Source organism: Phyllobates terribilis, unplaced genomic scaffold (genome assembly GCF_046119375.1).
Source record: "Phyllobates terribilis strain yellow unplaced genomic scaffold, ASM4611937v1 Scaffold_1__5_contigs__length_1240528914, whole genome shotgun sequence".
Taxonomy (NCBI): Eukaryota; Metazoa; Chordata; class Amphibia; order Anura; family Dendrobatidae; genus Phyllobates; species Phyllobates terribilis.
This window is the reverse complement of record NW_027362761.1, coordinates 304,184,822-304,203,803: the sequence shown is the minus strand read 5'-3', so window position 1 is coordinate 304,203,803 and position 18,982 is coordinate 304,184,822. Positions and strand designations below refer to the sequence as shown.

The window sequence follows — 18,982 nt, the reverse complement described above, 5'->3', positions numbered from 1 at the left end:
CGTGTATATATAAACTTTTGTCACTATACTACACAGTTTATACTACTATTTGATTGAGTTAGTCTGGTGTTCTAACCCTGTCTATTGTGAACAATGCCTTATTATAAGGGGACAATCTTTCACACTTTGTTTTTAAATGGTTTTATGTGTATACTAGTGTACATGTGTGGTATCAATAAAAGTTTTTTTCTTGTATATAATTTTCACCATTTATTTTGGTATTCAATTTATTTTGGATGCCTGGTGCCTATTATACACCTTTTTTCTTTCTACAGATATATAATCAGTGCTTTGCGTGTGTAGCTAGCTTACACGTATTTAAGTAATAAATTAATGAAAAAAATGGTGTGGGGTCCACCATAATTTTAATAACCAGCTGGGGGAAAGCCGACTGCTGGGGGCTGATGTTTATAGCCTGGGAAGGGGGTAATAAACATGGCGCTTCCTAGGCTATTAATATCAGCTCACAGCTGTATACTTAGCCTTTACTGGTTAACAAAATGGGGGACAAAAAAAATGACGTGGGGTCCATTCTATAATTAATAACCAGCTGGGCAGATAGCTGCGGGCTGGTATTAATAGGCTAGGGAGGGGCCATGGATAGTGGCCCCTTCCTAGACTAAGGTCAGCTCTCAGCTGCCCCAGAATGGTGCATCCATAAAATGCGCCAATTCTGGTGCTTAGTCTCCGCTCTTCCCACTTGACCTGGTGAGTTGGCAAGTGGGGTAATAGTATTGGGGTTGATGTCAGCTTTGCATTGGCAACTGACATTAAGCCCAGGGGTTAGTGAGTTCTCACACTAGTGGTGATATCAGTGAGGTGAACAGAGTTCATCGGCTATGAACTTCGCTCACCTTAACGCATCGTCAGTGCATCGCAGTGATATGAATATCACGCGCAGCTCAGTGTCTCTTCTGGATGCCAGGCTGAATGGTCGCATCATGCTACCGTTCAGCAAGGCATCTCGGTGTAGCAGAGCTAGACTCATCATGGGACAAATGGATTATCTTATCGTCGGACAGGTGAGGAATATGGTGGCTTTTATTTTTCAAAAATAAATGGAAAGAGAGGGGGGAGTGTCTTTCTTTAAATTAAAGAACTTTATTCTGGCTGTGTATTTTTTACAATTTGACTATGGGGTTAGTATTGGTGGCGACTTAAAGCTGATGTCTTTAGTTTGGTGGCCAGGATCAGTGGCCCCTTCCTAGCCTATTACTATCAGCATGCAGCTGTCTGCCTAGCCTTTACTGGTTAATAATTATCAGGGGACCCCATGTCATTTTTTTGGGGGGTGGGGGGGTGGTCCCCATTTTAATATCCAGTAAAGGCTAAGTATACAGCTGTGAGTTGATATTTTAGTAGCCTAAAAAGCTCCATGTTTATCAACCCCTTCCCAGGCTATAAATATCAGCCCCCAGCTGTTGGTTTTCCCTCAGCTGGTTATTAAAATTTCAGGGGAACCCACGCCATTTTTTTCTTTATTGATTTATTAGCTAAATACATGAACATTATACACACGTACTGTACTAATTATATATGTCACGGACATATTTCTATCTATATATCTATTCTATTCTGACGGATCACACTGTGAATTTACTGTACACGGTTGATGAAATGGGGCCGCACACGCATGGTCCGTGCGCAGTGCGATTTTCTTATTACACCCGATATACGGGGCCACTTGCAGCATGTTGTGATGTTGTTCTCAGTCCGATCTGAGCTGAGAAAAAAATCGTAGACGAACATGAAATAATTGAATAACATTAGTCAGAGTGCAATCTGAGTGCAGATGAGTATGAGCCCTTAAGGGCATAAAAATTCAATGTTTGAAAATTGCACAATTTTTGATATTTTCATAAATAAACACAAGTCATATCGAATAAATTTTACCACTATCATGAAGTACAACATGTAACGAAAAAACAATCTCAGAATCAGGGGGATCCGTTGAAGCGTTCGAGTTATTACCTCATAGGCCACGGCCCCACTATCAGTATTTTTTTCTCAGGAGTGGGAGCCAAAACTTTTTATCTGATTGTTCCTCACCTGGTTTTGGCTCCCACTCCTGAGAAAAAATACTGACCGAATACTGACCAAATACTGATAGTGGGGCCGAGGCCATAAAGTGACAGTGGGGCCAAATTTTACAGTTCTGACCATCAGGAAGGTGAAAACAGGCTGTGGGGTAAAGGGGTTAAAAAAAAGAAAATGAAACTGACCTAATTGCCATGTGCTCCCCCAATTATCAGTTCACCACACGGAAAACCCTAACACTGGCGGAAAATTAAGAAAGTTACGGGTCTAAAAAAATCGGCCACACAAATTTTTTTTAACTAATCTACAATTTATTTTTTGGACACTTAGAATTGAAGCACGTTTTTTTGACACTTTCACCCTGCTCGGATTATTTTTCCCGTTTTTCAGGCCATTGTGTGGTACCACACTACTACAACACTACGACGTCTTGGATAAAACAATGGAGAAATAAAAGGAGAAGGGGATGAAAAAAGGAAAAATCTCCCAAGACAGAAAGGATTATACATCTACAGTCATGAGGGCCAGGCAATGCCGGACCTGCGGTTTTATTGCTCCAGGCATAGTTTGCTTAGACTTGTAGTTCTACAGCTGACTCTGGGTCCCCACGGCGCAAACATGAGCGCGCAGGGCACAGACCGCCCACTGGCGCGGGAGCGCGCACAGCTAGGTGGGGTGTGGCTCGTCAGGTCTCGGGGACGCGCACGCAGGGGGCGGAGGCGCGTTCTTGCGTTGAAGTCAGAAAGTTGTGTCCGACTCCAGGGGACCGCTCCGGCTGAGCGGCAACATGGACGACCTGGGTGAGTGATGGCGGAGGGACGCGGGCACTGGTGCATTGGGGGCCGTCGTGTGCTGAGTGGCCGGCTTCTCTCCCTGGTCGCCATGCCGTGTATCTCGGGGCAGCTAAGTGGGCTTTCTAGCCCTGGCATTGGCAGGGAGCGTGTGTGGCCCTGACTGCTGTAGAGGAGCGTGCGCTGATGTATAATGGCAGTGCCCCAGTCTCCTGCACTGGCCCTGCGCCCCTGTATAGCCGGGCACTGGTGGGGTCACCATGTTGTAGTTCATTGTAACTTTTCTAAGACTCGTGTGATCACTGTGTATAGATGTCAATGGGAGACATTACTATTGAGTTCTATGGAGCATAAACGAAAGTGGCCCAAACCTCACCAATGTCCCACCAGCCTGGTCACCATGCCAGAGATGCCCATCATCAGGTCCTATGTAGTGTGACCCACAGCATTGCACCATGGACGCATTGAAGCTGACCGCAGTGACCACTGACTACTGTTGTGAGCAGAAGTTGCTTCCCTATGATCACGTGTTCCTTGGCATGATCTCTGTCCCCTAGCATACGTCTTATAGGCCAGTCTTGTGTTGACCCTTATGTCGGGCATTTGATGCCATGCCAGGCGAGCAGCTCGGTGCACAATGGAGGATTATGTATAGTGTGTAACTGGTCGGCTATTGAGTTGGAAGCTGCTGATGACTAAGTCACATTCTTGGTGTATGTTGCTGCGTGAAAGGTCTCGGCACATCCTGTATGTGACAGATTTGTTGGCATCACAAGTCCGCTAGTTGGATGCTTACATGACACTTTGCCTCTTTTAGGAGCACAATATATAGCGCTTCATCAATTTTCATTGGAATCTATTTTTAATGTGTATTTCTAGGATTCTTTGCCCCTTGTTAGTCGCCTGTTTACTGCTGATCGGGTGTAACGCCTAGACCCAAATGCCCCATGACACTGGCAGCAGTTCTAAGGCATTTCTGTGACACTCGGGAAAATTATACCTTTCAAAATCAACGGTTAATTTATATAATTCACAAATTATTAGGGTATATGGATTTTTTGGGGGTCAGGCTTGTGACCCTGGAGTCATTCTGCATAGAGTGATTCTACTTTGAAAGCATTTGTGACCAGGTATTGTATGCTAGCCATTGATTTAAATGGACAACGTTTAATGCTGCGTTTCTCTGCAGAGGTTCCAGCAGTCAATGTCTGTAACCATTGGATGAACTATTTTAATAAGAGATTAATCCTTGTGGAACAGCCACTTTAAAAGGCAATCTTTAATACTTTTAGTGAAGCATGTGACTTAACTAGGAGAACTCCCATTAACTCATCATTTTCACATAATCCGTTGGTTATCTGTAACACTGGTCAGGGGACCTCTCCACTAATACATTTGCCCTCATTGGCTATATATTTAATTTTGATGTCCCCGAGTCATTTCCCATGTATCCAGTTACAATGATGTGCAGTCTGGACAGTAGTAAAGGTTCAGGGTTTTAATTGGTGTCCTGGGCCATAGAGAATGTCAGCTGTAACAGGAGAAGGAGCTCCGTGTTATTTCAGGGATGGCTTGTATATTTCTTGGCCTGCCGCTCAGTGTTTGTTTTAAGTAAAGCGTAATGTAGGCTTTTAATCTTGGCAGGATACATCGCTGCTTTTAACCATGTCTGGTAGTAGCCTCGTGTTATACAGGGTGTAGTGTATTGTGCCGTACCGCCATGTCTCATGTCATTATGCTCGCTGATGCACATTCTGCTTGATTCATTATTTCTGCTTATACAGCGGCATTAATTCAGCTTTACAGACATCATCATCTCTTTCTCCATATTGGGGTCCACAATCTACATTCCCTATCAGTATGTCTTTGGAGTGTGGGAGGAAACTGGAGAACCCTGAGGAAACCCACACAAACATGGGGAGAACATGCAAACTCCTTGCAGATGTTGTCCTTGGAAGAACCCAGGACCCTAACAGTGCTAACCACTGAGCCACCATACCGTCCCATAGTCTTGTAATCACAAGAAGCAAATAATTGTATTGCTTAAAGTAAACCCTAACACTATTCAGATGGTGAAAATGCACAGACATGAGCGCTCTATCTCCCATAACTACTCCCCCCTCATAAAGATGAGTTCTGAGCTGTTGTCAGTAGAAGAAAGCTGCTGCCAGACACCTTTGGCATCTGCTTATCTCTCCTGAAAACAAAATGAGCGAACGTTGAAATTCCAAATGCCGATTCTTCCCTCCCCCGATTTTATCTGTTGGAGGTTAGTCATTCCCGATAAAATTGGCATTTTCAGACTTAAAGCACCCCTTCACATAGTAGACTAAATTCCTGGGGTGCCCTTACGTGGAGTGCATTATCCAGAGAGCTGTTTTGTCTTGCCTTACCTGTAACATGGCATGAGACTTTGTTTAGGTCATAGTTGAATTTACTTGAAAATGCTGCAACATGCTGTACAATTTTTTTTTTTCCAGTTAAATGCCGAATTCCATAATGGTACCCCCACAAATCCCTTAAAAATCAATAGGCTCTGCCAGCCACCTGTTTTATGATGGATCAAGATCTCCACCAATTTCAATGTTATTATGGTAAATGTAGACATGAACAGACCCTAAAATGTGTGGTCATCTGTGGTTCTGATCTCCTTGGAAAAGAACATGACTTCTTTTTTCACTCATTACAAAGGCAATTACCCAGCAGTAAGGGTGAATTCACACGTAGCAGATTTGTTGCACTAAATTCTACCATTCATCCATTTATCTGAATAAAGACAGTTTCACACATTGTTTTATGGACTGTCTATCGAGTTTAAGTCATTTCAACCTCAGCTAGAAATTGTGGTTTGTACATGGACTATGAAATTGACTTATCCCTTGCCGAGATGAGTGTGCCTAAAACAAAAACATTCCCATTTCCTAGAATATAACTAAACCTTTTAATGGTCATGATCATATGAATGGAGTTTGCGGAAATGTATGCATTTTCTGCAAAAGTAGTCCCATTCAGATGAATGGAATGACTTCTGAAATTTCTGCAAGTCTGCCGTGTGCCAACATGCCCTTCAGAAGTTCTCCAAAAATCTGCTCATACCTCAGCTACCAGGATGAAGGGAAAGCAGGATAGAAGTATTTGTCTGGCATTAATCATCCAGGTTTTGGTGCATTTCTTTTAGCCAAAGTAAGAATAGATCCAATTGAAGATCTGAGGCCACATTGGATCTTGCCCTGAATATAAGTGACAATTTACAGTACAAATCCATGTTGGAGACTTGTAAACGCCATTCACACGTAGCAGAAAAATCAATGCAGGTTTCAGGACATGCTATAGCTTTTCTGATCTGCAGTTTGCCCATTTTGTTGTAGTTTTGCAATGCCAGGATATGCCAGCTGAGTGTAGACTCACCCAAGGTATTTCCTTTTTCCCTTTCCTTTCCTGATGATCCACTTCTTTCACAGTTTAACATCTGTTGATCCTAATTTTTTACATTTTAACTGGATTGTTCAGCATTTTTATTAAATTACGAAAAAAAAAAAAATTAAGGCAGTACATAGTTTTTTCTGTTTAGTCATAAAAAATATTTAGATTTGAGAGTCCTCAGTGGTTGATACCTTTTAATGGCTAACTGAAAAGATGGTAACAAATTGCAAGCTTTCAAAACTACTCGCGTCTCTTCATCAGGCATAGAAAAATATTCTATCTACTGGCTAACACGGTACAAAGATTATAATTATTTTATTTTATATATATATATACATACATACACACTTTTTATTTAGTCATAGCAACAGCAGCAGTGCTGAACACGTTACATGGTGAGCACTTATGGTGCCCAATTGACCACACTAACCATAATGGGGTCTGCCTGGTTTCTGTCATGGGCTCTGACATTTACCAGTTACTCTCTGCATGCTGCTTTTTTTCTGCCTTTTTTGATGAGATCTGTAATGGAGGATTTTCTGATGCCAATATGAAGTAGCCGGAGATCGATGCATGAGCTTCTTTATCCAATGCAGAAGCCTAAGGGAATAATGCCATAAAAATGTATACAGTATGTTGTTTGGAAAAGAACACTACTGACACACAAACCATTGTGTATATAGACACTATAAGATTTTATAATGGATTTGAGTGTAAAATTGACCTGCAGGGTTTAACTAGCAAAACATAACAAATTTGTATCCTGCCCCAAAAAACAAATGTGAACTGGTTGCCCATGGCAGCTAACCAGATTCCATCTCTTACTATATGTTCACAAATTCGATTTTTTTATTTTTTTTTTTTAAATTCTGTTTTTCTACGCTAAAAATTCAGTGCATTTCTTGGGAAAAATCTCTGCATTCATTTTTTTATGTACCGTATTTTTCGGACTATAAGACGCACCTAGGTTTTAGAGGAGGAAAATAATAATAAAAAAAAATGTAAGCAAAAAATTTGTTCATGATGCACTTTTAAGGGGGAGGGGGTCTTCTGCTGACACTGGTATAGAGGTAATATCCCCCAATTCTGACAATATCCCCTATCCTGGTATATATCCCCCCCCCCCCCTTTCCTTTTATACGTGGTCCCCTCCTGGTGCGCCTGGCGCCCCTCCGTCCCCATCAGGCTGCACATAAAAAAAATAAACACTCATACTCCCCTTTCTTCTCTCTCCTCCAGCGCCGCATCCCGTCTGCCCGCACTGATCTCTCCATGTGAACTAACTGCGCATGACGTCACTGCCATGCGCAGCTCACATGAAGAGATCAGCTTCCGGAAGTCACTGCTCCCCACGCCGGGTCTGTGTGCGCGGGGAGCAGTGACTTCACTCTCCTTCATAGCCGGCACACAGCTTAGCCGCGCTGCGGCTCCTGCTGCTGCCGGGCTATCTCGTGTGCCCTATTATTAAAGGGCATGAATATTCACCCCTCCCCACTGGGGAGCAGTGACGATTCAATTTCATTGGCAGCGGGGACAGTGTAGCCTGCAGCGGGCGGCTGCTGCCTCCTGTGCCCCGTTCCTCCACCGCTACCGCTCCCCCCCCACACCCCATATATATATATATATATATATATATATATATATATATATATATATATATATATATATATATATATTACACCCCCCCCCCCCCAACATTAGGACTATAAGACGCACCCCCCATTTTCCTCCAAAATTTTGGAGGAAAAAAGTGCGTCTTATAGTCTGAAAAATACGGTATATCGCTGAATGGGAAAAAAAAAGCTGAAAGAATAAGACATATTGTGGTTTAAAGGGACACTGTCACTAGGTTTCTGATACGCCGTCTGAGAGCAGCATAAAGTAGGGGCAGAGGCCCTGATTCCAGTGATGCATCACTTACTGGGCTGCTTGCTGTTAGGGCGCAGTCAGGTGCCGTATAAATCGAGGAGAGATCGGACCGTAATGCTCAGACTGGCTACAGCTCTCTCGTCTTGAGTATGACAACTTCATATATTTTTATGCAGCTGTCACTCATAAAATTGGGAGAGCTGCGGCCAGTCTGAGCATTGTGGTCCGATTTACGTGGCCATCTGACTGCTCCCTTATTGTGACAAAATGAGTGTTGTATCGCCTACAGATCTAGCAGTTCTCTGAATGCTGGACTCTGTATAACCCTGCCCACGCCACTGATTGGCGGCTTTTTTGCCCATGTACAGTGTTCACAGAAAGTGATGGGGGCAGCTTTATACAAAGCTTATGAATATGGAGGACTACCTGGCAGCACATTTACTATTGCTCTGGTGATGATAACCTCCTGCTGATAAAACAGTGGTTGTCATAAAAAATAGGCTAAGCAGCCCAGTAGGTGACACATCACTGGAATCAGGGTCTCTTTCTCAATATTATGTTGCGCTCAGATTAGGTAGCAAAAACGTGGTGAAATTTTCTTAAAAAATAAGAATGCACAGCTGCTGAAGAAACGCAAGGCAAAAAAGCATTGTGCGAATGAGATTTTAGGAATCACTTATTTTACTGCTACTGCAAGACGCTGCGTTTTTTCCACACAAAAAAAGACGCATGGAAAACAAAAACACTATGTATGAACAAGCTTTTGTTTCTGCTATCCTTTTAAAACTAAAGCAGCAATCTGGTTGCCATGGGAAACCACGTCCTCTTTGCACTAGATCTTTAGTGGTTTAATTTTTAAAAAAAATTCTGTGGAAGCAGGGCTGAAAAGCAATGTCTGACTTTCATTTGTTCATTTTCATAGATTTTTAATTTATTATTACTTTTGTCAGATTCAAGTTATTTCTGTGACCATTGTGGGTTTTTATTTCATTAAACGAGGGGTACCAACAATTTTGACTACGTGTGTACATGTACCTATATTCTGACGGCACTGTCTGCATGTAATTTCTATATAACCAAGTCTCACTTGTGACAGCCCTATACTAAGCTTTGCTCTATTGACTCTATGGGGCAGGATATATTCTCTTTACACTTATGTATCACAGCTGCTTAGTAGCATTGCTAGGTAAATATTTGCCAGCCGGACCAGTGTTCTTCCTTCTGCGACTGTTCAGATCACAGCAGATGAACAATCAGTATCAGAGTTTCTAGCGACATATTTCTGATTTATTTATCTAGAAGATTGCAGACTTGCCAAAGGGCAGGCTACATAGCTTTATCATGCACACTATAGTTACCATTTTCAGACATTGCTTTAGATTTTCTGCTCCTTAGTTGTTGATACATTTGTGTGGTTATGGTTGCATGCATTTCCTTGTGTATTTCCCTTTTTTTGCAGCAGTATCTAGGGGAACTGCTGAGCAATGTGTTGTGTGCAAAAATAGGGTAATTACACCACTACCTTACACCATGTAATATAGGGGCGTGTAGGCAGCTGTAAATAGGAGGCTGTATTTGCGGGAATGTAGCTTAATCGGGCAGTGTAGTCCTTTTACATTACTAAACCCATTAATGTATGCCCTGGCAGCATCAGAACAAAGGTGCTGCACAAGACAATGAAAATTATTACATTTTTTTTTTCTTCACTGTGGTGGCAATATCTGAGCATTCATGCACAATTAAGTAGGTACTCTTCTGTATATTTCTTAATTGTGGAAAACTCGGTATATTGGGTTATTAGTCACAGAATTTTTATGAACACATCTGACCCTGTGATCATTGCTTATTCTTGCACATCTCCGGTAGCTACTTATACATGTGTATCAATGAGCATAACGGCAATTAATATTAGTTCCACTTGTATTAGTTTATAGACCATTATAATGGGGTTCGCTCATGACCCCGTCTGATTATGAGAAAGGGGATGTCTCAAGTCCCCTGTTTGATTGGAGCAGCCATTGAGCATGTGCACTGGCCCTACTATTCAGCTACTGCTGGACTGCTGGAGATAAGTGAGTGATGTGCTTGGATTTCTCTGTCCCATAGACATTGACTGGATCGGCAGTGCACAAGCTGCATTGAAGCTCCATTCCCTGGGGAACACTTCAAGTAGACGTTTAACAGTTAAGACCCTGAGCGATCAGCAACTTGCCACCTATCCTGTGCATCTTTGTCTGGTGATGTGTGACAGTTCTTTTATCAAACAAATGACTATGTAAGAGTGCTGAATCTGATAAAAGATGACTAACTGTTCCTATCTATGGGCTCTTACAATTGACCAGATGTGAGGCACAATATTTTATTGCAAAATCTAGGGTAACCTAATAAGGATTTAGCCTGGATCAGTACCTCCTTGTGCATGAGCCCTTAGCCAGACTTGGTGACTTCATCTGACCCTGAGCTCGTTCCCGTAGGCTCCAGGAATGCAGCTCTCTAGAAGTCATGTACATAGCTTTGGCTGCCCTTTTGGCCAGCTCCCACCGTTGAGTACGACGTTCACCCACCAGATCAAATGATAAATTAGCCCCTGCAGAATGTTTGTTTTCAGATTTCTGCTATACTGTATAAATGACATTATCAGCTGCTTGTCCACAGCGCCTAATGCGGCTCCATTTGGTGCTGTATTACAAGGTTGTTCTGCCCTGTAAAAAAGTTCATTGTAAAAAAAACAAACGAAAAAAAACTCATTCTGGTTTTGGTACAAAAAACACTGAAAAACTTGACGCCTGCGTTTTTGGTTTGTTTTTTTCTCCACCCATTACTTCCAATGGGTGAAAAAACGCTGAACGTGCCATGCTCTATTTTGCAAAAAAACATGATGTGTGCATGAGATTTCTGGTATCTCATAGACTTTGCTGGTACTGTAAAACGCAGCTGAAAATTTGCACAAAAAAAAAACACTGAAAAAACCAAGATGTGTGAACATAGCCTAATACCGCCATGCACACGAGGCCATATTGTCTATTTGTGCAAAATCCACACTTCAACTCCCCACCAGATATGCAACAAGTGACCTCAGCCTGAGAAGTGTTCCCCTGCTCTCCAGGCTTTGTGCTCTTGCATCTGTGAAATAAGGTGTGTGTTGGAGCCGCATGACATAGCTGGAGGTGGAATTGTAGGGGGAAGGGATTTTGGCTGTGGATAGATGGGTGTGGGAGGAAGGGCCCGCTTCCTTACATTGCTTCATGTTGTTTCCTTTCATTTTAAAATATTTGCCCAGATGTTGAACCTCAAGGAAGTTCCCTTGTCATGGCCACTACTCTTTATTTTGGTACATGCTTGAGATTGGGAGACCCTACTAATCTGGTGTGTGCATATAATATATTGCTAATCACACTCTCTCACCACATGCTCTGTGCATTCATTCTCTGATTGCCGGATGTCATGTCACTCATTTTCTGTGTAATTGCATGAGGATAAATGACTTCAATTAGAGGCAGGCTCTGACCCCCAGCAGCCACATGTCAGTGCTGTCTTTTACTCCTCCCTGCCAGACACCAGCAAACACAGGAATCTGTATACCCTGCGAGCAATGCAAACAAGAAAATGCTATGGTGGCTCTTAGATTTGAGGGAATTAGTTCACCATCTTTCTGGTCCTAAATAATGCACTGGGCCAATCAATTCATTGGTTATTTGCTAAAAGGGTGTCCTAAATTGTTTCATAGAGCAGAGCAGATTGCATATAGATCTCTACACTGGTGACACACGAATGTGACCAATTTAATTCCGATTGTTTTAGTATCTGGCATTAGAGAAGGGAGTTCTTACTGCAGTACACGCTCCCATGGTGTATGCACTATTAAATATGTACTGTGTGAGGGCTGCTTTACTACAGGTCATGCCTTTACAAGTGGCCTCCTTGCTAATATGTATCTGTTCCGCAGCTAATGGGTTAACAGCGGCAGCGTGTGTTCTTCCTGCGCACCTTTTGGTCATTTATCTGAGCCCCTCTTTATTATACACAGTGTATAGACTTGCCATTACTGGGCAGTTACTCACTGAGTGTATGAGGTTACACAGGATTGGATTACAGTAGAGCGGTGTATAATGAGTCCACTGGGCATGGAGACATCGGGGGCTCTGTCTCACTTCTCAGGGCTGCAGAGCTCTGCTTCGTGCTGTTGGATGGAGGTTTTAGGTCCTATTGAAACAGCAGCTGATTAAAGAAGTTCTTCAGAACGGATAGACATTGCTGTTCTCTAGTCTCACGGTCTGTCGGCATCACTTCTGGAGCTTATGCTTGGTGCATATTCCAGCAAAACACTTATTCATAGGGCTCCATTCACTCAGCAAAGTGTTTAGTTAGCCTCATGTCTCTCAATTTTCCTATTATTTTTTTTTTTTATTTGCATTGTGGAGTGATAAATTTACTGTAGCACAGATTCATCTCAGCTAAAAGTCTAGACCCTTAGATCAGGAATAGGACAGACATTTATAGGACATTTCATAACTTTCCAAAATTCTTATGAAAAAATATTCCCCTTAAACTACTGTACCCAATTTTAGGAGTCTGTCCATTTTATTCGGACTCCACAGCCCTGCGCATAATAAACTAATCTATTCAATATTTGGGAGATCAGTGACATCTACTGTATTCCTTTACAGTGGGATACATTAGAGGTATACCTCCTCCAGTGTAGTGATATTGTCAGGACCAAATACACATTAGTTTTGTCAAAGCAAGTGTACAATAGTGATTGGGATTGTAGTAAGGATGGATGGGGGCACATCCAGGGTGGGGGCTATGGAAGTCCATGGCATATCCTAGTTCTTTCTCGCAGCCTATGGCAGGGGTCGACAAAGTTGTTCAGAATCTAGGAGCCAGCCAAAAAATTTAGGAGCCAGAATTTTTTTTGTTGACAAACTGTACATATAGACCCCCTCACACACAGCGTCTCCCCGGGGAGCACGGCCTTTGTATGTACTTACACAGGTAGCGGGAGATGAGAACGGGCCCCCGGCCACAGCGATCCTTCCCCCCAGGGCTGGCTCCAGGTTTTTCTGGGCCCCGGGCGAAAGAGTCTCAGTGGGCCCTTTTAACACATACACGATTCATGATGCACAGATACGGCGGAGAAATAAATATATAAATATATATATATTTATTTATTACACATGGCCCAGCCTGCCCCCTCATCCTTCACATACGCAGACATATGCGCGCGCGCACACGGTACGCAGACATATGCGCGCGCGCACACGGTACGCAGACATATGCGCGCGCGCACACGGTACGCAGACATATGCGCGCGCGCACACGGTACGCAGACATATGCGCGCGCGCACACGGTACGCAGACATGCGCGCGCGCACACGGTACGCAGACATATGCGCGCGCGCACACGGTACGCAGACATATGCGCGCGCGCACACGGTACGCAGACATATGCGCGCGCGCACACGGTACGCAGACATATGCGCGCGCGCACACGGTACGCAGACATATATGCGCGCGCACACACGGTACGCAGACATATATGCGCGCGCGCGCGTGCACACACACGGTACGCAGACATATATGCGCGCGCACACACGGTACGCAGACATATATGCGTGCGCACACACGGTACGCAGACATATATGCGCGCGTGCACACACACGGTACGCAGACATATATGCGCGCGTGCACACACACGGTACGCAGACATATATGCGCGCGTGCACACACACGGTACGCAGACATATATGCGCGCGCACACACGGTACGCAGACATATATGCGCGCGCACACACGGTACGCAGACATATATGCGCGCGCACACACGGTACGCAGACATATATGCGCGCGCACACACGGTACGCAGACATATATGCGCGCGCACACACGGTACGCAGACATATATGCGCGTGCACACACACGGTACGCAGACATATATGCGCGTGCACACACACGGTACGCAGACATATATGCGCGTGCACACACACGGTACGCAGACATATATGCGCGCGCGCGTGCACACACACGGTACGCAGACATATATGCGCGCGCGCACACGGTACGCAGACATATATGCGCGCGCGCGTGCACACACACGGTACGCAGACATATATGCGCGCGCACACACGGTACGCAGACATATATGCGCGCGCGCGTGCACACACACGGTACGCAGACATATATGCGCGCGCACACACGGTACGCAGACATATATGCGCGCGCGCGTGCACACACACGGTACGCAGACATATATGCGCGCGCACACACGGTACGCAGACATATATGCGCGCGCACACACGGTACGCAGACATATATGCGCGCGCACACACGGTACGCAGACATATATGCGCGCGCACACACGGTACGCAGACATATATGCGCGCGCGCGCACACACGGTACGCAGACATATATGCGCGCGCACACACGGTACGCAGACATATATGCGCGCGCGTGCACACACACGGTACGCAGACATATATGCGCGCGCACACACGGTACGCAGACATATATGCGCGCGCGCGCACACACGGTACGCAGACATATATGCGCGCGCGCGCACACACGGTACGCAGACATATATGCGCGCGCACACACGGTACGCAGACATATATGCGCGCGCGTGCACACACACGGTACGCAGACATATATGCGCGCGCGCACGGTACGCAGACATATATGCGCGCGCACACACGGTACGCAGACATATATGCGCGCGCACACACGGTACGCAGACATATATGCGCGCGCACACACGGTACGCAGACATATATGCGCGCGCACACACGGTACGCAGACATATATGCGCGCGCACACACGGTACGCAGACATATATGCGCGCGCACACACGGTACGCAGACATATATGCGCGCGCACACACGGTACGCAGACATATATGCGCGCGCACACACGGTACGCAGACATATATGCGCGCGCACACACGGTACGCAGACATATATGCGCGCGCACACACGGTACGCAGACATATATGCGCGCGCACACACGGTACGCAGACATATATGCGCGCGCACACACGGTACGCAGACATATATGCGCGCGCACGGTACGCAGACATATATGCGCGCGCACGGTACGCAGACATATATGCGCGCGCGCGCGCACGGTACGCAGACATATATGCGCGCGCGCGCACACACGGTACGCAGACATATATGCGCGCGCGCGCACACACGGTACGCAGACATATATGCGCGCGCGCACACGGTACGCAGACATATATGCGCGCGCGCACGGTACGCAGACATATATGCGCGCGCGCACACGGTACGCAGACATATATGCGCGCGCGCACACGGTACGCAGACATATATGCGCGCGCGCACACGGTACGCAGACATATATGCGCGCGCGCACACGGTACGCAGACATATATGCGCGCGCGCACACGGTACGCAGACATATATGCGCGCGCGCACACGGTACGCAGACATATATGCGCGCGCGCACACGGTACGCAGACATATATGCGCGCGCGCACACGGTACGCAGACATATATGCGCGCGCGCACACGGTACGCAGACATATATGCGCGCGCGCACACGGTACGCAGACATATATGCGCGCGCGCACACGGTACGCAGACATATATGCGCGCGCGCACACGGTACGCAGACATATATGCGCGCGCGCACACGGTACGCAGACATATATGCGCGCGCGTGCACACACACGGTACGCAGACATATATGCGCGCGCGTGCACACACACGGTACGCAGACATATATGCGCGCGCGCACACGGTACGCAGACATATATGCGCGCGCGCACACGGTACGCAGACATATATGCGCGCGCGCACACGGTACGCAGACATATATGCGCGCGCGCACGGTACGCAGACATATATGCGCGCGCGCACGGTACGCAGACATATATGCGCGCGCGCACACGGTACGCAGACATATATGCGCGCGCGCACACGGTACGCAGACATATATGCGCGCGCGCACACGGTACGCAGACATATATGCGCGCGCGCGCACGGTACGCAGACATATATGCGCGCGCACGCACGGTACGCAGACATATATGCGCGCGCACGCACGGTACGCAGACATATATGCGCGCGCACGCACGGTACGCAGACATATATGCGCGCGCACGCACGGTACGCAGACATATATGCGCGCGCACGCACGGTACGCAGACATATATGCGCGCGCGCGCACGGTACGCAGACATATATGCGCGCGCGCGGTACGCAGACATATATGCGCGCGCGCGCGCACGGTACGCAGACATATATGCGCGCGCGCGCGCACGGTACGCAGACATATATGCGCGCGCGCGCACACACGGTACGCAGACATATATGCGCGCGCGCACACACGGTACGCAGACATATATGCGCGCGCGCACACACGGTACGCAGACATATATGCGCGCGCGCACACACGGTACGCAGACATATATGCGCGCGCGCACACGGTACGCAGACATATATGCGCGCGCGCACACGGTACGCAGACATATATGCGCGCGCGCACACGGTACGCAGACATATATGCGCGCGCGCACACGGTACGCAGACATATATGCGCGCGCGCACACGGTACGCAGACATATATGCGCGCGCGCACACGGTACGCAGACATATATGCGCGCGCGCACACGGTACGCAGACATATATGCGCGCGCGCACACGGTACGCAGACATATATGCGCGCGCGCACACGGTACGCAGACATATATGCGCGCGCGCACACGGTACGCAGACATATATGCGCGCGCGCACACGGTACGCAGACATATATGCGCGCGCGCACACGGTACGCAGACATATATGCGCGCGCGCGCGTGCACACACACGGTACGCAGACAGTGTGTGGGCCCGGTACGCAGACAGTGTGTGGGCCCGGTACGCAGACAGTGTGTGGGCGGCTGGGCCCCTCTGATTTTCCAGGGCCCCGGCACTTGCCCGGGTACGCCGGGTGCTGACGCCGGCCCTGCTTCCCCCGTAACCCAACTCTCCCTGTCCAGTCCCGGAGCATAAGGGGGGCGGAGCAAAGTGGAGAAGGCGGCCTGAGCGATACTGTCCCTGCTTCCTCCAATTGGATGACTCTGTGCAGGAGGTGGGATTGGATTGAGAGTATTTTTTTTTCTTCTCCACTCCTCAAGCACCAGGCAACATTTTCTAGGCGCCACTGGCGACCAGGCGCCTGGGTTTGTCGAGCCCTGGCCTATGGCATGCGCTCACATACTGCGCTGCTATCTCCACTGTGCTCTCTTCTTCCCCCAGCAGGATAAATGTTTTTTCTTCCTCCTTCATGGAGCTGAAATCCTGTAAGAGATTGGAGTGTGTCCTGAAGTGAGTGTCCCTCACTGCTGAGTATTTGGTACAGTGTAGCAGGAAGTGGGCCTCATCCTCCAGGTCGCAGTTTGGGCATAGTCTGTCCACCCTGAGCTTGTAGTTGTGTGTGCTCCAGCAGGATTCGTTGGACAGACTGTGGGCACTGAGTCTATACTGGCTCAGGATCTGCCAGTCTCTGGAGGTCCGGGAGTTTCTCCAGTTATGGAGTCAGTCTGTAGTCTCTTTGTAGACTCCGGTACATGGTCCGTTTCTGTGAGGTGATGATATTGATCCTCCAGTCACTCACATACCTCTTATCCTTCGTCTACCATCTTCCTGAATCTGGCTTTTGTCAGCCTGCTGTGATTGGTGGTTTGGGTGAGCGGTTCCGGGGGTCCTGGTTCATGTGGACCACTTGCATGTAGCAGGGTTTTTTGATGATGGGAGGTTGGACTGCTACTTTGTAGGTGAGCCTGGAATGACGGCGCCCTCCTCAGGACTGCTAGGTGTAGAAGGAATCTGTCCAGCTCAGCCCGACAGGTACTGTTGGAGGTGCCCCGATGGACCTGGAGAAGGTGCTTACAGAATTCCAGGTGGAATATTTCTGTTGGGCTGGAATCCCACCTTGATCAGTCTGGGTATGTGAGCACCTCAGACTTCGCTGCCATACAGGAGGATTTGAGCGATGATAGAATCGAAGATGTTGTAAAAAATAAAAAATCAACATTCTCAGCAGCACATCGCACCGTGTTACAACATCCTAGGTTATGGGGGCAAAATGATATTATTTGCTATACGGCTTTTGTCAGCTCCTGATCTACTTGTATATAGACTCAATGACTGGACTTTCTAAATGGGCCCTTAGCTGAACAAGTAGCCTGTGTGTGATAAAATAGAAAATGCCCTATCCATGTTTCCCCCATTATGTGCTCAGGGTCAGTGGAGCGGACACCACATACACACACGTTAAGATATGATTGATGATTACTGTTACGTGTACCAAAATCCTTTATTACTACTTTATGTAGCACCAACATATTCCTCAGTGGTGTACAGAGGTTGTAATTGCCCACATTGTGAGTCTGAATGGGGTGAGCGACCATTGTAAATTCCCTATTTCCTTTCAGCATGTTTTTGGAGATTCCCATTCCCATATCTGCATTTCTTTTGCTCATCCTATGTAAGTCTTAGTACAAGAGGTGTAAGGTTTTCTTCCTGCCTTGCATTGCACATGGACATAGTGGGTCATGAGCTCTTCTGTTTTCGGAGCCGTGCTTGCGGAGGTGCAGCGAGTGCCAGCATGCAGGGAATGTCAGGATTCCTTCAGACTGTACTTGGCAAGCTTTACATTTTTCTCCTGCAATAGGAACAGGCCCTAGGGGCAGAACTGCAAAAATCACTTAGGAATGTGATATTACTGTATCCTTGTTTTTGTGTAGAACTCCTTCTCCTGTTCTGTTAACATGCCATTAGTTTGCTTGGCAGATGCCTTCAGATTGGGTATTTAATGATAATAATGAAGTAATATGGATCACTATATAACTAGTAAAACAG

At 46.7% G+C, this 18,982-nt stretch overlaps 1 protein-coding gene across 2 annotated transcripts in view; it reads left to right on the top strand.

Annotated features, from left to right (window-relative positions):
• The first annotated feature begins 2,682 nt into the window (after positions 1 to 2,682).
• Positions 2,683 to 18,982, top strand: part of PXN (paxillin) — a 52,637-nt gene continuing 36,337 nt past the window's right edge. For both annotated transcript variants that reach the window (XM_073673410.1, XM_073673416.1), the window contains exon 1: positions 2,683 to 2,837. In XM_073673410.1, the coding sequence (XP_073529511.1) occupies positions 2,825 to 2,837 (13 nt within the window). In that variant the 5' untranslated portion in view covers positions 2,683 to 2,824. The remainder of the gene's footprint in view (positions 2,838 to 18,982) is intronic.